Raw genomic sequence first — 23357 nt, forward strand, 5'->3', positions numbered from 1 at the left:
AGATACGTGTTGTTATTGGTGGACATCTCATCAAAAATAACTTGTTACAATTAGGTCTCCAATCCATGAGGATTGGGTTCACTTATTCACTGGTTAAATTAGGAATTCACAATTTTTGAAGTCTATTGATTTGGTTAAAAGTACACAAAAAAATGTACAAACGTTGGTTGCAAATGGAGAATTTGCTGTGATTTGTTGTTCAAAATAAACAACAACAATAATAAAAATAAATAAATAAATAAATTGTTCCATGCTATAATCATGCGGTCACATGGCCTTATGCCGAGACCATTTGGTCTTGGCATGGGCAAACCATGCGACCGCATGGGTTTGTACATTGCGGTCGCATGGTACAATTATTTGACCATTGGAGGCCGTTTTCTCCCGTTCTAAATTCAAATTTGGTGAATTTGGTGAATTTTTGTTCAAAGTTTGGTACCATTTCGTGAATGTAGTGTGTTGACCCCAAAAAGTGTGCCAACAGATACCGGTCCCACCCGCGCTTGCATGGGCGAATGTCCAATACGCTAAGACACGTGGACGGTCTAAAACGAGCGGTTCAAAAGGCGTGGGAGTAGCCCAACGATGCAGGACGGTGACGTTCGGAATCCGGCGGGTTGTTAGTAATCCGATTATACAATAATTACCAATCGGTGTTCATAAATGTATATGTAAATGTGTATAAACTCGATTTGTGTATTGCAAGTAAAATGAGAGAGAGTTGAGTAAATGTAATTCTTTGTATTGATTCTGTAATTCTTTGTATTGATTCTAGAATTAGCCTTTTGATATTACCCAAGGGAAGTATTTATAGTAGTACATATAAAATGGGAGCCCTTGGATGAAGTGGCACGTGACCTCATCTCTTTAGTTCAAACATCTTTTCCTAGGTATGGGGCTTGACTTTCTAGCTTGCGGCGCATTTATTTCTTGTGCAGGGCCTCCATGCTAGTGACAAGACTTGACCTTTATGCTTATGACAAATGTTTCATCAATCATTCGAATAAGATCTGTGCAGGCGATCTCTTGGGAGAAGTGACCATGGAGGATGTTTCCTTGTGGTTCAGAGGCTCGCGCATTAGCTTCGGGGCTTCGGCCATTTGTCATGATACTTCCACTTGAGGGCCTTAGTTGCTCTCAACAGGTTCCAGCAGCCTGGCTTCGGTTCGTAGGCCTCGGTCAATGGGCCTCGGACAAAAAGGAGCCTCGATAGATGGACTTCGACGCGAAGTAGTTCGGATGTAGCCCACCTCGGCATTGTGTGCCACCTCGGCAGGAATGCCACGTGGATCGCCGTGAGTGGGCCATTGTCCCAGGTAGGTTGGCCAAGTGTGACAACACGCAACAATAGTCCCCCAAGTCCAAGTATATCTATTTATGTAATGCGTGGACTTTAATGGAGTAAAAATTGAAAGAATTTTTGAACCCCAAATAATAGTCCCCCAAGTCCAAGTGCAGATATTTATATAATGGTTGGAGTTATAAAAGTGTTGCTGTGGGTGAGCGATGAAGTAGGCGAGGTGTTGAACTTTTGAAGATGAAGCCGAAGTGGTTGAGGAACCGAACCTGCCAGGCTTGTTGCTGAATGATGAAGAGGGAGCCGAGGTGGTTGAGGAACTGAACTCGCGAGGCTTGATGGCTGAACGTAGAGATGAAGCCGAGGTGGTTTAAGAAACCGAACCTGCGAGGCTTGTTGGCTAAATGTAGAGATGAAGTCGAGGTGGTTGAGGAACCGAACCTGCGAGGCTTGTTGCTGAATGATGGAGGAAGTCGAGGTGGTTGAGGAACCGAACCCGCGAGGTTTGATGGTTGAATGTAGAGATGAAGCCGAGGTGGTTTGAGAAATCGAACCTGCGAGGTTTGTTGGCTAAATGTAGAGATGAAGCCGAGGTGGTTGAGGAACCGAACCTGCGAGGCTTGTTGCTGAATGATAGAGGAAGCCGAGGTGGTTGAGGAAAAGAACCTGCGAGGCTTGATGGCTGGATGTAGAGATGAAGTCGAGGTCCAATGGTAATGATTGTGCCTTGATAGCTGAGCCAATGATTTGGTGTCTTGTGCTTGTTTTCGAGGAAAAGTGGCTGAACCATTACGACTTCCAAGGCACCTGCTGCCGTCGTATTAAAAACGCAATTATGAGGGCAGCTGGTGCTTCTAGAAGCATACGCGCTGGAAGAGGTGCGTGGGAGGCACGCATGAATCTGAGGCGTAGAATTGAAAAACCCTTTGAATTCAACGCCTCGGATTGGATCTAAAATTGAGGGCTCAGATTGATTGAGATTCGATCTAACGGTCGGGGTTCGTCTTAGACCTCTATAAAATGTGAGGAAATCCCATTTTTCAGGATTTTCGAACACTTGCACTCTGATATTCTCTTAAATCTTCAAATTTTCCCGGCGTCGAGGTTGACTGTAATTTCAATTTCCGGCCAATCTCCATTTGTGTCGAATTCCCTTAGGTATTTTTTTTGCAGAAAATACCATCTTACTGTCTTTTTACCGAAAAAATGGAGTCCACTTCGGGTAGGGAGCTAGTGACAGTGGTGTATTTAGACTATGGGGTCAGTCAGATGGGGGAGTCCGAGGTGGATAGGTTTGCCATGACCGAGGAGCCTGTAGATTATACCCAGGAGTGGAGGGCGTCTAGGGTACCTTCGAACATGACGTGGAAGAGATTCGGGAAACTTAGGGAGAGGTATAGTGTACCCCACTCCATAGAAATGTTAGTCCCCGAGCCGAACGAGCGGGCCTGCTATCCGAGGACCGGCTGCGTGGCCGTTAGTGAATACCTGTTCAAGGCAGGTATGCGTCTACCTCTGCACCCCTTCTTCAGGGCGGTGCTTAGGAACTTCATGTTGTCGCTGACCCAGGTTCTGTCAAATGGGTGGAGCCAGCTGGTCGGCTCGTACTTCCTGTGGAAGGAAGTGTCACTTGGGGAGGACATGACTCTCCATGTATTTATGACCCTATTCCAGCCTCGGGTGATTGGGAAGGAGTCTAGGGAGTGGTACTACCCCTCGCCTTGGGGGGCTCACGCACCTTTTGTGGTGGGACTTCCTTCCTCTATCAAGGGGTGGAAGGAGTCTTGGTTCTGGGTGCGAGGTAAGTGGCAAGCAGTGGAGGGGGACAAAGCCCTTACTTGCACCGTGCCGACCCAGTACTACGAAGCTCGTGAGTCTCCCAGACCCTACTTGTTTTCTGAAGCTAAGGTTTGAATTTGTCTGACTGTTGGGACTTCCTTTGCAGATAGTAGTACGAGGTTCGAGCTCAGCCACGAGGAGTTCGAGGTAATAGAGGACATCTACATGAGGCCTCTGAAGCTTCACCACTTCGACCACTTGATTGACAGGAGTCGCTATTTTCTGGACTTTGAGCTGATGGCATCCAGAGGTACGAAGCTCCCATAGTTACAATTTTCTTATCCTTTTGTTCTGATACTGATGCTGACCTAATGTATTGTGCAGATAAATTCAAGAAGAGGGAGTACCCAACTCCAGATATGGCTTCCATTCTGAAGGTCACTTCTACTGTGAAGGCGAGGCCTCTGAAGCCGGGCTCCAGTGGGGCGAAGGAAGTCCGAGGTAGGGTTGAACGCCTGTCCAAGGACTGTACTCCGTGGGCCTCAGAGGAGGCAACACCTCAGAGGCAGGAGAAGCCGAAGGAGACTCGGGGGAAGGAGAAGGTCCCTGAGGAGACAAAAAAGAGGAAGCTAGTGCATATCTCCAGCTCGGCTGGGAAATTCGGGACCTCTGTGTCCCATGAGGCAAAGCAAACTAACGAGTCGAAGTTGCTTGCAGCCGCCTCGAAGGCCATCAAAATTGAGATGGTTAGAGAGGCAGAGGCTGAGGAGGCTAGAGCAGAGGCTACTAGGTGCACTTCGGAGGCTACCGAGTAGGAGGCGGCGAAGCAAAAACTGGTCCGTGAGAAGGGGAAGTCTCCGAGCTTCTTAGCTGGGAGGGAGGAGGCACTGGCCCCGACCTTGGTGGAGGCTCTCCCTGAAGAGATCCGAAGCACCACTGAGAGCTTCTACAAGTTCTAGACAGAGAGGTGGCAGCTGCACACCTCCGCTTGCGATGCCACTAATCTGACAAGGGCATTAGTAAGCCAGAGCGTCAGGACTTTCGACCTCACGCTTGAATGCAAGGAGGCCCTTAGTGAATTTCAAACAAGGACCCAGGCCTCGGAAGGGAAGATGGCCTCCCTCGCAGAGGAGCTGAAAGCTGCTCAGGCCGAGGCTGAAGAAGCCAAGGCCCAAAAAGTTGAAGAATCGGCGAAGCTTGAGTCTGCACTGGCCCAGATCGAGGCCTTAAGAAAGGAAGTATACGAGTCACAGTGCGAGGTGGCCTCCTTAACAAAGAAGGTGGAGGTCTCCAATGAGCACCAAAAGGTGACTGCTGAGGCCCTGGAGAAGGCAAATCTCTCCTTGACAGGTGCTCAAGAGGCTTATAAGTATCTGGAGGGCCAAATGAAGTGGTACATGAACGACGCCTCTCATGCAAGGGAAGAGGCCCAAACTGCAGGGGAGGAGGCAGTGAAGGAATACATCGCCAACTTCCATACAACTGAGGAATATAAGAGCTTCAGTGCATACTGGAGGAACTTCGCCTATGCCGAGGTGATGGAACGGGCGGAGGAGCTGTATCCCAACTTGGATCTTACTCAACTCAGGTCTGAATTTGTGGATGAGGTTCCTCTGACCCCAGCTGAGGAGGTGTAGAGTGATGAGGCAGCTGATGCCGAAGCCCCAAGTGCTGAGGCAGAGGAAGCAACTACTGATGCCCAAGTTGCCGAAGCCCCAAGTGCTGAGGCGCCTCCGCCATCTAGCCAGGCTTAGACTAGGTTTTCCTTTTCAATACTTTGAATGTAATGGCCAGAGGCCCTCCTTTGTAATCCCTTTTGAATATTCATATAATGTTTTTCTTCATTCATTGTTGTTCTTTATCCAAGTTTTTGTGCCTCGATAAACAAACGAACTGGAAGTTGATAAGAGCACGAACTAAATAACTTTAACTTGGTACCTTGACTTCAATCAGTCAACTGTATGAGCCTCGGACTGAAATAAGCGAACATAACTTAAGGAACTGTGTGAGCCTCGAACTTAAGCAAATGAACAACACTTAAGCAAATGAACATAACTTAAGGAGATGAACTGTGTGAGCCTCGGACTTAAGCAAATGAACATAACTTAAGGAGATGAACTGTGTGAGCCTCGGACTTAAGCAAATGAACATAACTTAAGGAGATGAACTGTTGGAGCCTCAGACTGTAGCTGTGGTGGCTTCTCCCCTTGGCGTTCAGCGAGGCCAAAGGGAGGCATGTGCTAGCGCCTCGGAGTTCAAGCGAGGTGGCCCAGAGGTGGGACCCGAGCCTCTCCTCCGAGGTGACGACGCATCTCAGACATGGGGGATGGTGCAGCCATGTTGAGGCTTCTCCCCTTGGCGTTCAGCGAGGCCAAAGGGAGGCATGTGCTAGCGCCTCGGAGATCAAGCGAGGTGGCCCAGGGGTGGGTCCCGAGCCTCTCCTCCGAGGTGACGACGCATCTCAGACATGGTGGATGGTGCAGCCATGTTGAGGCTTCTCCCCTTGGCGTTCAGCAAGGTCAAAGGGAGGCATGTGCTAGCGCCTCGAAGTTCAAGCGAGGTGGACCAGAGGTGGGTCCCGAGCCTCTCCTCCGAGGTGACGACGCATCTCAGACATGGTGGATGGTACAACTATGTTGAGGCTTCTCTCCTTGGCGTTCAGCAAGGCCAAAGGGAAGGGATGTGCTAGAGCCTCGGAGTTCAAGCGAGGTGGTCCAGATGTGGGACTCGAGCCTCTCCTCCAAGGTGACGACGCAGTACGACACGTTGATTTAACCAATGAATTTTATTGAACCATAGAAATATTACAAAGGCTGGGGAATATCATCCAGCTTGTTGGTACAATTTATTGATAATAGATCCTGAGGTGCTCAATGTTCCATGGACGGGGTTGTGCCTTGCCGTCCATGTCTTCAATCCAGTAGGTGCCAGGTCGAACTTCCTCTCTGATTTTGTATGGGCCTTTCCAATTCGGGCCTAGGGAACCGGAACCAGGTTCTTTTGAAGATAGGAAGACCCTTCTGAGTATAAGGTCGTTGATTCGGAATGACTTCTTCTTGACTTTGGAGTTGAAGTACTTTGTCATTTTTCTTTGATAGGTGCCGAGCTTCAGCTGGGAGTTGTCTCTTCTCTCTTCAATGAAATCGAGGTCGAGCCTCCGAAGCTCGTCGTTAGTTACTTCGCTGAAGTGCAGACGCTGTGGAGATGGAAGTCCGACCTCCACGGGGCTCATCGCCTCAGTCCCATATGTCATGAAAAAGGGGTCTCCCTGGTTGGGGTCCTAGTGGTGGTTCGGATCGTCCAAAGTACTTGGGGCAGCTCATCAACCCAAGCTCCTTTGGATGCATCAAGCTTCCTTTTTAGGACGTGCTTGATAGTTTTGTTTACGGCTTCAACTTGGCCATTTGCTTGAGGGTGGTCAGGTGTGGAGAAGTGTTTCTTTATGCCGAGCTCCTCACATAGTTCTCTGACCCTTTTGTTGTCAAACTGTCTTCCATTGTCTGAGACGATCGAGTAGGGAATTCCGAACCGGCAAATAATATTTTTCTATAGGAACTTGGAAGTGTTAGCTTCTGTGATTTTTGCCAGTGGTTCAGCTTCGACCCACTTTGTGAAGTAATCAATGGCCACTATTGCGAAACTTGCACCTCTTCTACCCTTAGGTAGGGGACCTATGAGGTCCACGCCCCATTTTGAGAAAGGTCAGGGGCTGGAGACTGCAGTCAAGTCCTGTGATGGTTATCTTTGCACGGGAGAGAATTATTGGCATTTATCGCATTTTCGTACGAATTCGAGGGCGTCCCGTTTCATGGTAGGCCAGTAGTACCCTTGCCTCAGTATTTTTTGTGCCAGAGATAGGTCTCCGGAGTGGTTGCCGCACACTCCCTCTTGGATTTCTCTTAGTATGTAGGTAGCCTCTTTTCCTCCGACGTATCGTAAGAGTGGAGAGAAGAAACTTCTTTTGTAGAGAATGTCATCAATGAAGAGGAAGTGGGCCGACCTCCTCCTTAGCTTATAAGCCTCATTCTTGTTGGTGGGCAGCACCTGGTCCTTCAGATATGCTATGATCGATTGCATCCAGGTGGGAGTTCCCGCAACCCACATGACATTAGGGGCCTCGGTAGAAGGCAGGAAGAGGTGCTCAATAGGCACTACTGTGAGTAGCTCTGAGTCTTTGCTACTAGCAAGCTTTGAGAGTACATCCGCATGTGTGTTTTCGATGCGGGGAATTTGGATTAACTCGAACTTTTCAAAGGACGGGATGAGGTTCATCACCATTTTCAGATAGGAGGCCATCGTTTTGTCTTTGGCTGAGAAGTTACCATTGACCTGGCTAACAACTAGCTGGGAGTCACTACTGATGAGTAGCCTCTTTACTTACATTTTCTTGGCCAGTCTGGGGCCCGCAAGGAGTGCCTCATACTCCGCTACATTATTGGTGGCTTTGAATCCGAACCTCACCACCGAGGTGAGCTTGTGACCCTTGGGGCTGATGAGGACAACACCGGCGCCTGAGCCGAGCTCCCTAGCTGAACCATCGACGAAGAGGCTCCACGTGGGGGGCTCAATGGGTTCCATAATTGCATCCACCTCGGGTAGGTTAGCGAATTCAGCCACAAAGTCAGCTAAGGCTTGTCCCTTGATGGCTGCCCTAGCCTTGAACACAAGGTCGAATTCACTTAGTTCCACTGCCCATTTCAATAGTCTTCCTGAGGCATCGGGCTTTTGGAGTACCTGCTTGAGGGGAAAATTTGTAAGTACATGGATGGTATGAGCTTGGAAGTAGGGTCTCAATTTTCTGGAGGCCGTGATTAAGGCCAGAGCGAGCTTCTCCATATCGGGGTAACGGGTTTTCGGCGATAGGAGTGCTTTATTCGTATAGTAGACGGGGAGTTGGGTGGACCCTTCTTCTCGAATCAGAACCGAACTGATGGCCTCATTGGAGACGGCCATATATAATTGCAAGATATCACCGGGCTTCGGCTTGGAGAGGAGGGGGGCCTATCCCAGGTGCCTTTTCAGGCCTTGGAAGGCCTCTTCACATTCCTCAGTCCATTGGAATTTCTTCCCAGCCTTGAGCACTTTGAAAAATGGGAGGCACTTGTCAGTCGCTTTGGAGACGAAGCGATTAAGTGCTGTCACTCGTCCAGTTAAGCTTTGCACTTCCTTTGGCTTTTGGGGGGGACCTCATCTGGCACAAAGCCTCAATCTTCTCGGGGTTGGCCTCGATTCCTCGTTAGTTGACCATGTACTCCAAGAACTTGCCGGAAGCCACCCCAAAGGCAGATTTAAGTGGGTTGAGCCTCATCCTGTACCTTCTGAGGATTTGGAAGGTATTGTTGAGGTGCGCTATGTGGTCCTCTACTTCTAAACTCTTCACCAGCATGTCATCCACGTAGACCTCCATTGTCTTGCCAATGAGATCCGTAAACATTTTGTTCACGAGTCTTTGGTAGGTTGCTCCGGCGTTTTTCAACCCGAAGGGCATCATTCTATAGCAAGAGAGACCTCGGTCCGTGATGAAAGAGGTGTGCTCTTCATCAACCGGATGCATGGGGATTTGGTTGTAGCCGGAGTATGCATCAATGAAGCTCAACAACTCGTGCCCGGTCGTGGAGTCTACCAATTGGTCAATCCTTGGAAGCGGAAAGCTGTCTTTCGGGCAAGCTCTATTGAGGTTGGTAAAGTCGATGCATACCCTCCATTTGCCATTGTGTTTCTTAACCAGGACTGGGTTGGAAACCCACCTCGGATAGGTGGCCTCCCTGATGAAGCCATTTTCGATGAGCTTCTGAACCTCTTCCTTCAGGGCTTCATACCTCTCAGGGTTGAGGGCTCTCCTTTTTTGTCTATGCGGAGCAACCTTAGGATCAATTTTCAAGTGGTGGCAGCTGACCTTGGGGTCAATGCCCACCATGTCCTCATGCCTCCAAGCAAAGATGTCAAGGTTCTTACCTAGGAAGTCCTTAATCTTTTCTCTCAAAATGTTGGATAGGCCTTTGCCTACCTTCAGCACCTTGGAAGGGTCTCGGGGGTCGGTCGAGAAGCTCTCAAGTTCCTCTACAGGGGATGCTTGAGGCTCATGTTCCATTATGCGGGGATCAATCTCATCAATGATCAGCACCTCCGGATTAAGCGGCGCATCAATCATATCAACATCTTGTTCAGTGGGAGCGTCACCTGGGACATCCGCCATGACCACATCAGCCATGATCACGTGGACGTCTAGGGGCTCTACCTTCTTAATGGAGCTTAGATAGCACTCTCTCGAGCCTCTTTGGTCGCCTCTCACCGTTGCCACCCCGTTTTCTGTCGGGAATTTCATGCATAGGTGGTGGATGGAAGTGACTGCTCCCAATTTCATTAGGGCTGGTCTGCCTAAGACTCCGTGGTAAGCCGACCGGCTATCAACTATGAGGAATTCCATGAAATTCATCATAGTTTTAGGAGACTCTCCCATCTCCACTGCCAGTGTTATCTTTCCCCTCGGAGTGATGCTATCTCCGGTAAATCCGTACAATGGAGTGGTGGTGGGCGTCAACTGATGGTCCAATATCATTTTGTCAAAGGCGGACCTAAACAGGATGTTAACAGAGCTGCCGTTGTCGACTAGCATTCGTTTGAGCCCATTCCGGGCTATGACAGCCCTCACCATAAGCACATCGCAATGGGGGTAATGAACTCCTTCGGTGTCTTCCTGGGTGAAGACAATGGGTGGTACTTGATTTCTTTGGGAGCTATTGTCCACAATGTAACTCGTCAAAGGAGGGTGTTTAGCCTCCCGAGCATAATTTCTTTTGGCGTTTCGTGTTTTACCACCAACATAAGAGCCTCCAAATATGGTATCCACCTCGTGGATAGGGGCCTCATCTTGAGCATGCCGATTTCTTCGGTGCCTACGCCCTTCCCTGGGCTTTTCTGCATCATGCTCCCTTCGTCGTGGGGATTCATCCCTTTGACGGGGAGCGGCCCCCTCACGCCCACGTCGATTGTTGTGCCTGGGCGGGGGCCTGTTTGCCTGGGGCGAATCATGTCTGTCTCTGGCGGGTTCCTGCCGGTAGCGGTGTGCATAGTCTCTGCAATCTGCGGTGTCATGTCCGTAGGACCTGTGGTGCAAACAGTATCCTAGGAGGTTCGGATTGGACCTATTTCTAGGTGCAAAGCCTCGGCCTCGGCCTCTCCCTCTGCGGGGTCCCTGCTGGGCCTCCATCTGATGTGGGTCAGCAATTGGGTTGACATCCTCATATGCCAAGGTAGGAACCGCGTTCAGAGTTGTGGTGGCCAGTGCTTGTCCAGAGTTCTCATTTCTGGTTTGGTTCATCTGGTAGTCCATGAGATGGGAGGTCGGACCCCTACCTCGCTGCCTTTGAGGAGGTGGGAGGCCTCTGCTTGCCTTGTTCCTATGCTCAATCAATTCTTCATTGATTATCTCCCTTCTCATCATCTCTAGTAGGGCATCATAAGTGGTGGGGTCTTGATTCTGCACATCCCTCTAGAATAGGGTATTCATGTTCAGGCCTCCCCTCAATGCAGATAGTGCTTCTTTGTCGGTGACCTATACGCAGTAAGTCATCTCATCGGTAAAGCGTGATAGAAAGCTCTTTAGGGACTCCCCATGTGCCTGTCTCATGTCTTGGAGACGCTGGATGGGGGTCTCTCCTTCCTTGCTCACTGCGAATCGCTTCAAGAATGTTATCTTGAACTCGGGCCAGCTTCGGATGCTCCCAGGTGGCAACCTGCTATACCAGATTTCAGCCGCTCCACTGAGGGTTAAGTGGAAAGCCCTGCACTTCACGGCTGGGGTGACACCCCTTAGGCTCATGTGAGTTTTGTAAGCGTCGAGGTGCTTCTCCGGGTCGCCTCTCCCGTCATACTTTGGTATTTTTGGCATGACGTAGTGGCTCGGGATCTGGGCATTCCTTAGTTCTCTTAAGAATGGCAGGTTCTCATCATCATCGTCCAAGTCACAGGACCTCTGCTGCTCATCAGAATCGTAGTCATCGGCCTCGTACCTTGGTTGTTGGTGAGAGGGTCCGGGCCAGTTCCTAGCCTCTTTCTCCCTCCCTTGCGGCCTACTTCTAGGCGGGGCAGCACGGGGGGCATTTTCATGCCTTCTCTCCGGCTGCTGGGGCATTGGAGGTGGAGGTTGTGGCCTCGTCCGAGGGTGCTGAGCTTGCTGTTGACTGAGCTTCGGTTCGACGGGACTGATTCTGTCAAAAACACTGCCAGCTCTCCTATGTCTTGGATCTTGCTCATATGGAGGTGAAAAATCATCGTGGCTCATTTGGGCCTCGGTGGGTCGGCCAGAAGCATAGTTGGAGGAAATGTCGACTCCCACTTCCCTCTCGAACGGGCTTCCACCTCGGCCATAGTCTGGCGAGGCAGCCCTATGACTCTGAACCTTGTCCTCTTGCTGATAGTGCCTGTGTGGGGCGTATGGAGGAATGGGGAAGCTTCCCTGGCCTTGCATTTGGGCCATGAGCTCCCTCATGGCCAAGTTTTGGTTGGCAATATCCCTCATGTTGGCTGCCATGGTAGCCATTTCTCTTGACAGTCGTGTTGTCGCACGCATTCCACCTCTCCTTTGGTGGTGGTGGAGCCTCGGCCGAGCTGCTGGGGAGGCACATTCGTGCTTTCTCTTACCCTCCGGGGGAGAGTATCTTCGTTAGAACTCATTTTTCTTTTATCAAACTTAGATTTGTCCAAGTGATAGGGGTTCTTCCTGTTCTTTTTCAAGAACAAATCCTTTTTCAAGGGGGGTTGCCCAAATGTTTTTCAGTAAGCTTTTACCACATGGTTGCTCGTGGTTATGGTATGGTTTCCCACCGACGGCGCCAATCTGTTGACCTCAAAAAGTGCGCCAATAGATGTCGGTCCCCACCCGCGCTTGCGTGGGCGAATGTCCAACACGTTAAGACATGTGGACGGTCTAAAATGAGCGGTTCAAAGGGCGTGGGAGTAGCCCAACGACGCGAGACGGTGACGTTCGAAATTCGACGGGTTGTTCGTAATCCGATTGTACAATAATTACCAACCGGTGTTCATAAATGTATATGTAAATGTGTATAAACTCGATTTGTGTATTGCAAGTAAAATGAGAGAGAGTTGAGTAAATGTAGTTCTTTGTATTGATTTTTACATTAGCCTTTTGATATTACCCAAGGGAAGTATTTATAGTAGTACATATGAAATGGGAGCCCTTGGATGAAGTGGCACGTGGCCTCATCTCTTTAGTTCAAACATCTTTTCCTAGGTATGGGGCTTGACTTGCTAGCTTGCGGCGCATTTATTGCTTGTGCAGGGCCTCCATGCTAGTGACAAGACTTGACCTTTATGTTTATGACAAACGTTCCATCAATCATTCGAATAAGATCTGTGCAGGCGATCTCTTGGGAGAAGTGACCATGGAGGATGTTTCCTTGTGGTTCAGAGGCTCGCGCATCAGCTTCGGGGCTTCGGCCATTTGTCATGATACTTCCACTTGAGGGCCTCAGCTGCTCTCAGCAGATTCCAGCAGCCTGACTTCGGTTCGTAGGCCTCGGTCAATGGGCCTCGGACAAAAAGGAGCCTCGACAGATAGACTTCGGCTCGAAGCAGTTCGGATGTAGCCCACCTCGGCATTGTGTGCCATTGTCCCAGGTAGGTTGGCCAAGTGTGACAACACGCAACATAGTATATGCCTATATATATTGGATCCATGTTGAAGGCAAAACATTACAAAAACATCAAGGTTTCATATTACTTCCAAAATCAAAGACCAAAGTCTTTAAAAGCCATATTCATATTCATCCTTTATGTTCTTCAAGTTTCTAGGATTTGCACTTGTGCTTTGGTGCTTAAATCCTTGCAAGACTTGTTATAATCCTGCAAACCATTTGCCAACAACCTTCAAAACATCTCAAATTCATAGGAGAAGGAGTAAATATCGTTTGAGGACAACGATATCGTGTTCAAGCCATTCATTGATACAAGTTCGTGATTATCTTGTTATTGGCATTTCCAGTTCATATTTTGTGATCTCTACTCCAATCTGGTGAATTTTCTCCAATAATCTCAAACGATAATTTTGCAATGGAAGGCAAGACAACTTTGGCAACAATCAAACTCATGAATCAAGACTTGGTGTGGTTAGATCGATTCGATGGAACGAACTATACTCGATGGAAAGACAACTTGAAGTTCATTCTCATTGCACTAAAGATCTTCTACATCCTAGATCCGGAATTGGCGCCACTACTGGAACCAACAAATGGAGAAACCGAAGTAGTGAGGAATGAAAGACAAAAGCGCCAAGAAGACGAGTTAATATGCCGCGATCACATTCTCAACGCATTATCGGATCGTTTATATGACTTATATACAAATACAACTTCAGCAAAGGAAATTTGAGATGCGCTCGAAAATAAGTACAAAGCGGAAGAAGAGGGTACAAAGAAATTTTTAATTTCTAAGTACTTCGATTTTAAATTTTTAGAGAATATTCCCTTTCTTTCCCAAATACATGAAATGCAAGTAATTGTCAATAAGTATAAGGAGGTGAAAATTGAAATACCTGAAACCTTTTAAGTGGGGGGCTATAATTGTCAAACTTCCCGGAACTTGAAAAGGATACTGAAAGAAGATAATGCATAGTTCCGAAGATTATTCTTTGGAACAACTGCAAAAACATTTTCGGATTGAGGAAGCACTGAGAATACGTGATAGAAGTGATTCTTATGAGGACACTTCCAAAGTTTAGCTGTAAAAAATTCCGAACCTCCAACAAAATTCAACAAAAGGAAGTCTTTAAGGAACCTTAATAATTTCAAGAAGAAGACCAAAGAAGGATGCTTTGTTTGTGGGAAATCTGGACACTACGCAAAAAATTGTAGACACTAGAAACATAATAACTCCGAGGGTAAAGTGAATTCCATCGAACAAGACAAGATTGTAGCCAACGTGAGCGAAATAAATGCAAATAAGGGAAATGTTCTTGACTGATTGTATGATACTTGTGTCACAGTGCATGTATCATATGACAAATCTTTGTTCAAAACATACAATAAAGTGGATGAAGACCAAGAGATCCAAATGGGTAACGAGGTGCGGTCCAAAGTAATTGGAAAAGGAAGTGTAGAAATTATCTTCACTTCTGGGAAAAATGTTACTCTCACAAATATATTACATGTTTCGAATATGAATAGGAATTTAGTGAGTGAAAATCTTTTGGAAAAAATCGAGCATTAAAGTGTCTTTGAGTCCGATAAACTTTTATTATCACTCAACGGGAAATTTGTTGGAAAAGGCTATTCATATGAAGGAATGGTTAAACTTTGTACTATTGACAATGAAATAAATAAAGTTAATTTTGTTTACATGATTGATTTATTTTCTTTATGGCATATTAGATTAGGTCACATAAGTAAAAGTACCATGAAACGCATGAGAAATTGTGACTTAATTTCATATGATGAAAATGATGTCATTAAATGCAAAACATGTGTAGAAGCAAAAATGGTTAAAAAGCCTTATCAAAGCGTTAATAGGACTTCTAGCATATTATAATTAATTCATTCTGATATATGTGAATTGAATGACATGCTACCAAGAGGTGGAAATAGATATTTCATAATATTTATTGATGATTGCTCAAGATATACATATGTTTATTTAATGAAATATAAACATGAAGCCTTTAATTTGTTTAAGACTTATAAGAATGAAGTTGAAAATCACTTAAATAAGAAAATAAAGACCTTAAGAAGTGATAGAGGTGGTGAGTACTTATCTACTGAATTTAACTTATATTGTGAACAACATGACATAATTTACCAATGTTCTGCACCTAGGACACCTGAACAAAATGGTTTGGCTGAAAGGAAGAATAGAACTTTAGTAAAAATGATTAATACCATACTTATATATGCTAAATTGCCATTTAATTTATGGGATGAAGTTTCATTAAGTGCATGTAGGATACTTAATAGAATTCCTTCTAAACATACAAAAGTTTCTCCCTATCAATTGTGGAAAGGAAGAAAATCGAATATTGGATACTTCAAAGTGTAGGGGTGTCTTGCTTATTTCAAGAACACAATTTCTAATATGACCAAATTAGATCCAAGAGGCAGTAAATATGCTTTTGTTGGATATGCTAATAATAGCAAATCTTATAGATTGCTAAACTTGGAAATCAATGTGATTATCTAATAAAGTGATGTAGAGTTCTTTGAAAATTTGTTATCGTCGTATAATGAATTAAAGGAAAATATTGAAAACATCCCTAGCTCAAGTGGAACACGTAATGAAACTTCTTCTAAAGATGTTGATGAGTCTAGTGAATCACGAAGAAGCAAGAGAACTCGAGTTGAGAAGTCTTTGAGACCGGATGAAATTGATTTTAAACTTATTTCCTTTTACTTAGTAGAAGAAAATGAATTGAATGCTGTAAGAACAATTCCTTTTGTTTTACAAGTGGAAACCGACCCTAAAAACTATAAAAAAGCTATGTCTTCTTGTGATAGCATTTTTGAAAAGATGCAATTAAAGATGAAATGGATTCGGTAATGTCTAATAAAACTTGAGAACTTGTCAATCTACCACCGGGATCCAAACCTATTGGATGTAAATGAGTATTTAGGAGGAAATTTAATGTTGATGGCTCTCTAAATACTTTCAAAGCTAGATTAATAGTTAAATGATATCGACAAAAGGAAGGAATCGACTATTTTGACGTATACACCGATCGCTAGAATAACATCGATTAGGATATTATTTACATTAGCTTCAATTTATGACTTACATATTCATCAAATGGATGTTAAGACGATATTCTTAAATGGGGATCTCGATGAGAAGGTCTATATGGAACAATTCGAAGGGTTCGTTCTACCTGAAAATGAACATAAAGTATGCAAGTTAGTACAATTTTTATACGGTTTGAAGCAGGCACCTAAGAAGTGGCATAAGAAGTTTGACTTAACTATAACATCATTTGGATTTAAACATAATAACATAGATAGATGTTTATATTCTAAAGTGTATCATGATTATGTGACATTTATAAGTTTATATATTGACGACATGTTGATTATGAATAATCACATGGACGATATAGAAGAAACAAAGAGGTTTCTATCTTCCACATTCAAAATGAAGGATCTTGGTCAAATGGATACCATTTTAGGTATCAAAATCACAAAAACTAGTGGGGGTTATCACCTAAGTCAATCACATTATATTGAGAATGTGATAAACAAGTTCAAACACTTGAACATAAAAGAATATAGTACCCCGGTTGATTCAAGTTCAAAACTTGTAAAGAATGATGAAAGGGTGATTGCTCAATTGGAATATGCTAGTGCTATTGGAAGTCTTATGTATGCAGTTCAGCGCACAAGACCGGATATAGCATATGCTATTAGTAAACTTAGTAGGTTTACTAGCAATCCAAGAAAAAATCATTGGAAGGTCATTGGGAGAGTTCTTGGATACGTAAAGAAAACCAAGAAATTAGGCCTGCAGTATACTAAATTCCCGGCAATATTGGAAGGATTTACCGATGCTAGTTGGATATCTAGCACGGGTGAAAGTAAATCTACCTCAAGTTGGGTATTCACTCTAGGAGGAGGTACCGTTTCTTGGAAATCAAAGAAACAAACATGCATAACACACTCAACTATGGAATCAGAATTTGTAGCCCTATCGGATACCGGGAAAGAAGTTGAGTGGCTTAAGGATCTCTTTTATGAGATACCTTTGGGATCGAAGAATATTTCTTCAATACCTATCATGTGTGATAGTCAAGCCACATTAGCAAAAGCATACAACGAGGTATACAACGGAAAGTCTAGACACATGAGTTTTAGATATGACTATATTAGGAAGTTAATCAAGGTTGGAATAATTTCTTTAAATTATGTAAGGTCAATTGAGAATTTGACGGATCATTTGACTAAACCTCTAAACAAAGATTTAGTAGCATCTACTTCGAGTAAGATGGGGTTGGAATTTCTTAACTAAAAAGTTCACCAATGACAGCAACCCTACCTGTCATTACTCAAAATGTAATTTACGAGTTCAAATGGTAACAACAAGTAATTAATTTGTGAATAGTTGCAGCATTATTAAAAAATCTGCAATAATCCTATCCTAATTAAATTAATGCTGGTTGTTACTGAAATGAGGGATGAGCTTTAAGCTCTTAATGAAGTTCAGTGTTAAAACACAAGTACCTTTAAAGGTAACAAAAGTACTGGAAGAATTTCACCTAAACAATTTTCAAGGTGGTGCCGCCTTAATAGAGAGTTGAAGTTTCTCTCTTAAAAGATTGTTGAAAAGAATAAGCGCAAGGCCATAAAAGCACTAAGCGAGTTATGAGGAACTTGAGAGCACGTGGTATTCGTGTGTGTTCTTACCGGTATTCTCATATGGAATAACTGGTTCAAAGCTACACGGTACCTTTGATTCCGACTATACTTTGTTTGAATTACACTATGGTTAGATTCAAATCGAAAGATATCTAATCCTTATGCATGAGTATCGTATATTATGAATATGAAACTTGTTAATTTTGAACAAGCGGGGGATTGTTGTGATTTGTTGTTCAAAATAAACAACAACAACAATAATAAAAATAAAAATAAAAATTGGTCCATGCGACCGCAAGGCATATAGCCATGCGGTCGCATGGCCTTATGCCGAGAACCATGCGACCACATAGGTTTGTACCATGCAGTCGCATGGTACAATTATTTGACTATTGGAGGTCATTTTCTCTCGTTGTAATTTTAAATTTGGTGACTTTTGGTTCAAAGTTTGGTACCATTTTGTAAATGTGGTGTATGCTTATATATATTGGATCCATGTTGAAGGCAAAAACATCAATGTTCCATATTACTTCCAATATCAAAGATCAAAGTTTTTAAAAGTCATATTCATATTCATCCTTTGTGTTCTTCAAGTTCTCTAGGATTTGCACTTGTGCTTTGGTGCTTAAATCCTTGCAAGATTTGTTATAATCTTGCAAACCATTTGTCAACAACCTTCGAAGCATCTCAAATTCATAGAAGAAGGGACAAATATCGTTTGAGGACAACGATATCATGTTCAAGCCATTCATTGATATAAGTTCGTGATTATCTTTTTATTGACATTTCCGGTTTATATTTTGTGATCTCTATTCCAATCCGGTGAATTTTCTCCAACAGAATTCAATCAAGAATCTCATGAATTTGGTCTATTGCCTTAAATTTTGCTTGCAATTTGTTCTAACTCTATTTCTACTTGAACTGATCAAATCACATGAAGGCCTTAAACGAAAAATATCAACAAGTTGGTGAATGTAAATTCATATCTTGACATTATTTGAACCTAGCATTACAAATGTGGATAAGAATCTCTTAAATTTTGGGATTTTTATGGAAAAAGACGGTTTCATGTGGATTAGTACGAAAAAAAAAGTTTTCATGTTCAATTATTTCTTATGGTCCCATTCAATTATACCAAGAACGAGTGGTTTACTTATGTTTTTCCATTAACACACTTCCTTGCGTGCAAGTGTGAGTTATTTTTTAATCGAATGCATAGACGCAAGGCTTAAATTTAGAATATATTTGCAAGAAAAAATGAAGCACTCTTAGCTTCCACCTAAAGTGTATAGGAAAGATTCATCCGAATGATAGTAAGTTGATAAAAAATCTCATAAATTAAATCTATTACTATCGCCTCCATTGGTCAATGCAATTGCAATCATCGTGGTGATTGCTTGCCCTAGTTTGGCGCCCTATACCTATTTCGAGATGAAATTTGGTCAATTGCATGTCATTGAATATAAATAGTCCAAATGTCATTTGACGTGCGTTTATTGAAAGATTTGAGATGTAGGTGTTAAGATAAAAATAATGAGATCTGAATACATATTTTTAAAGGTTTGGGACAGATATCATAAATTTCTGTTCATATTTTCGCAACCTTCCAAGAACAAGGATTACCCCAATTTAAATTTGTTTGCAATTTTTCTACATCCGGACAAAAGTAAAGCTCCGCTAAAGTTCAATCTGCTGGATATACGGTGCTCCATCATCGTTAATCTCGTCTTTTGGGTCCACGCATTTTCTCATTCGACCCTTACGTGTCAAGATAAACATTATTTTCTTCCAAACACACATTAATCGAACAAAGAGATTTCCAGCATTCCAAATTTGTTACGAGGACCCGACAAAGAGAAAGATCTTTGGAAAGTTTTTACAGAAAGTGAATTTTAGCTCACTGTCTTGCCTTTCAAATCTCTCTTCTCGGCTTCTTATTTTTTTAGTTCTTATTAATCGGTGCTGAAATCTCCCAAATTGCAAATTTTTTTTTTTTTTTTTTTTTTTTTTTTTACTTTTCATTCATTTTTTTTTTTTATCAAGCTTCAGTATTTCTGTGCTGCTTTGTGAGGTGGGTTTTCTCTTTTCTTTCTCCTGTTTACTGGTTTTTCCCCCCTTCTTCTTAATTTTCAAACCTTTCAATTTATTGGGGTTTGAGTTTAAACTTTTGTGTATTTTTTTTGGGTAATTCGTGATTATGTAATGGTCTGCTGTTGGTTGACATTCTGAATGCTTTTAGTTTTCGAAGATCTTGTCTAATTATGCCAATTTAATTGTGTAATTAAATTACTATTTGCCTTGAGCTATACGGCAGAAAACATGAGTTTACTTTGTCACAGAAGAAAAAAAATTAAGAAGAAGCTAACTCGACTTTTTGTGAATAGTTAGTGACTTATTGCATTTTAATTAGTTTTATTTCTGAATTTTTAAGGGCTTGTTTTGGGAGGTACAGGATAAGATTCTGGTAAACTAAGGAATGGATGTACTGATTGCAATGTATATTTAGAGATTTATGATTTATATAGTAATTCAGAATCTAACTGGTTTTTCTATCCATTTCACCTCTACTTATCTTGGATAGAATAGATAAAATAGGTTTAGGCAAAGTAGGGTTAGGATTTAAATGATACAAAACTTGTGGGAAATAAGAGCTACAAACAGGATGCCTTGCAGGCAAATTTAATATACTCCAAGAGTTTACTTTAATAAAATTATTTCCTGAAGTCTTTACAGTTTTCTTTTTTCCCGCTAAGTCACGGCATCAAGATTTCTCCCTGTCCAAAGCCACAGATTATTAAGGGTTGACTGATTGCCATAAATCCTTCATTAATTGCTAAGAATGTCATGATCAGAAAGCATATAACTTGGCATAGAAGAATGGTACAATTCAATGGAATCCTCGTCTTCTTTATGCAAAAAGTTCAAATAGTTGGAGTAAACAAATGAAGGTCTTGTTCACATATCAAGATCTTCTTAAAGTTGGAGAGTGAGTTGATGATTCTGGATAAAATAGTTTGACAGTGGAACAAAGACAACAAAAAAAGAAGGGCAACAAGGCATTGCTTTTTTTTCCTTCGAACTCTAGAAAGTAAGTTTCATGCTATCGATTGGGGATAATGAGGATCAAAGCTTAATCTTACTTGTGAACTTCATTGAGGCAAGGAAAGCACAGAGATTTGCCTACTACAATAGATCTGTTTTTTGCGAACAAGTCATTTGAAATGGTTGATTTGTTAACTTCTACTTGCAAAATCACAAGTGGTTCAATACTTATTACTCTTGTGAATTTAGAATTTGATGTAGCTCTTTCTTCTTTTTGTTAAACCAGGTGACTAATTGAATGCAAATTTTTGGTGCTTCTAGTATACTATGTACGAATCTCGTGAAATAAGCATGATTTGCATAGCAGCTTAGGAGTGGGTAAGGATGAAGTTGTGTATTTTTTCCAGTACTGCCGGCCAGCTTTGAAATCTTACACGTCTCTTAGTATCTCTGTTTTTTGTGTCTTTAGAAGGACATTCCGACCAACGGCCGTTTTCAAATATTTTGTTTCCTCTTTTTCCTTGGTCACAAGACTTTTTGGATATTGAACTACTTGATTTAAAAGCTTAAGCTTTTATAGAGATTTATTTGAATACCATTTAAATTTGTTTTCAACATGCCACTAACTCGTAGTAATTCTTTTTCCTATCAAATCCTAAAACAAAATCCACTATAGTGAGCTAGCACTTCATAATTTTGAAGTCCAGTCTTCTATAGAAAATTATGCTGTATTGAAACAGAGCTGAAATCGGAGTTATCAAGTATGATCGTGTAACTCAGGAAACTTGGAGAGGGCTTAATAAGTAGAGCTTGCAACTTTTGCTCTTTGCCTGATCGTAAAAAATGAGATATTAAGTGCCCATAGTCCCCCCCACCAAATCCACGGGTCCTCAGACCCAAAGAATTGGAAACTAGTGGTGGATGTATATGGTATTGACATTCTAAGTAACTACATTTTTTGTGATGTGAATGTTATATAATATCCTCTCCTCATTCTTGCTCAACTACAGCCTATGAATTTTTTCTTTTTCAGATGATCGGAGGACTAACGATGTCAGTTTCATCAGTTGAAAGTGTGGCACCATTGAGCAGCGATCTTTTCTATGACATTCTTAGACGTCTTGATGGTGCGACTTTGGCAAGTGCAGCCTGTGCTTGTGCAACATTCTGCTCTATTTCAAAGGAAGAGCGATTATGGGAAAATGTGTGCTCTTCTATGTGGCCTTCAACTAATCAAGATGATGTCAAAAGTTTGATCATGTCAATTGGTGGATTCAAAAAGTTTTATGCAGATTGTTTTCCCCTTATTGTAAACGAGGTTCCTGAATTTCGATGGAATGACAATTTCGACTATCCTGAAGAGTTGACCGAAGCTGAATACTACGGTGATGTAGATGAGCTTGAAAGCGTTTCTCCATCGGATTTTGTGTCTATAATGGATATCAGATACAAAGACAAAACAATCTGTTCAAAAGTCCTGTGGGGAATCCCTAATGCAAATGGCTTTAATGGTTGGTTTCACAATTGTCCATTTCGTATTGATCTTCTTGCATGTTCAGATGAAGTGACACTTTCAGTCTCCGATGGCCTGCCTCCAATCATTTCCATTGAACGGGAAAGAAAAGACGGAAATCTCTGGCAAGAGCTCTGGGAGGGCATCCGGCTTAGTTGGATTATAGTCAACAGAAAAATTAAAAAAGCTGCTAATCTATCCAGTTGGAGCCCACTTGGAGGGCAACGACATTGGCCTACAGACAAGGATTTCGTGGTACGATTTGGTTCCGTTCTTCCTGCCCAAGATATTCTCCCTTGTGAAGTAGTCAAATGCATCCTTATCATGAAGTTCTGGGTTATCCGTACTGAGGGCCAAACAACTCTCAAGTTGACGGAACTAAGCATGCAACTGGAGGATATGGATGGTTCTCATGTCAATGGCTGGAAAAGTTTGCTCGTCCTTAGAGAAGCACTTAGCTGCCATAGGAGCAAGAATTACAATGAAGTCCTCGAGTCGTGCCATTTGTACTCAAAGGTGCAAACGGAGCTCAAAGAGAAGAAGATGCAATATGAAGACATGTTAGACAAACTTTGGATTTTAGGTGGCATTGCTACCTGCATTAGCTTTTATTTGTACTGTTTGTGAATACTACGTTGTTCGAGCATGGCCAAATAAAATTTCTTCTCCCCTTTTTCATATGTAGCTCAAATTTTAAGATTCCAGGTTTGTCTTCTTAGTTTGTCATAGTTTTTCTCTTTTCTTGTGAAATATATCATCAAGTTGTAATTGGAATAAGAGAGAGGTACTCAAAACAGGTGAAACAAGTAATAGCTCAGTCCATTATATATCTAGTTTTTGCTATTACATCCAAGTCAAATTTGGATGTCTAAGTTGTAATTTTATCGTATTTGTGTGACATTTTTATTTGATTAGCGCTAAAGGCGCTAGTGATTCTCTGTGACGGTCTAGATTTTCAAAGTGTGGGCCTTAATGGTTTGTTCACATAATTGGGTGGTAATTGTTTTTTTCCAATCACTTTCAAAATAATGGTTTGATAGAAAAGGCGTTTAATATGAAATGCTATGTGCCTTCATTTTCAAATATTAAAGCGATAGGCCTAAAGCAGAAGTAAGAAGCTAAGGTGGCATTCTCCTATTTGGTCATAATTTGTCTCATATTTCAATAATTATTTGATGAAGTTGAACAATGATGCCCAAGTTCAATGTATGTTCCCTTCTGCCTCTATAGAAGGGAAATTCAAAATTGCAAAAATGGAATTTAGGTAGAAAGAAAAATGAATTTCAATAAATTGAATTGCCTAAAATTTGTTTTGCTGTGAATTGTCAATTAAATGTATTTAATTGATATAATTTTTCACCTGAAAAATGTTGAAATT

At 42.7% G+C, this 23357-nt stretch overlaps 1 protein-coding gene across 3 annotated transcripts; it reads left to right on the forward strand.

Annotated features, from left to right (window-relative positions):
- Positions 1–19441: 19441 nt before the first annotated feature.
- Positions 19442–22919, forward strand: LOC111377349 (probable F-box protein At2g36090). 3 transcript variants are annotated; one of them, XM_023000429.1, is made up of 2 exons: positions 19442–19495; positions 21500–22919. In XM_023000429.1, exon 2 carries the CDS (start codon positions 21500–21502, stop codon positions 22604–22606), a length of 1107 nt encoding a protein of 368 aa, XP_022856197.1. In that variant the 5' UTR covers positions 19442–19495; the 3' UTR covers positions 22607–22919. The 3 variants fall into 3 exon arrangements, with proteins under 3 accessions (XP_022856197.1, XP_022856196.1, XP_022856198.1); XM_023000428.1 differs by lacking the exon at positions 19442–19495 and adding an exon at positions 19502–21396; XM_023000430.1 differs by lacking the exon at positions 19442–19495 and adding an exon at positions 19502–20512.
- Positions 22920–23357: the final 438 nt, after the last annotated feature.

Source organism: Olea europaea, unplaced genomic scaffold, assembly GCF_002742605.1.
Source record: "Olea europaea var. sylvestris unplaced genomic scaffold, O_europaea_v1 scaffold1641, whole genome shotgun sequence".
Lineage (NCBI taxonomy): Eukaryota > Viridiplantae > Streptophyta > Magnoliopsida > Lamiales > Oleaceae > Olea > Olea europaea.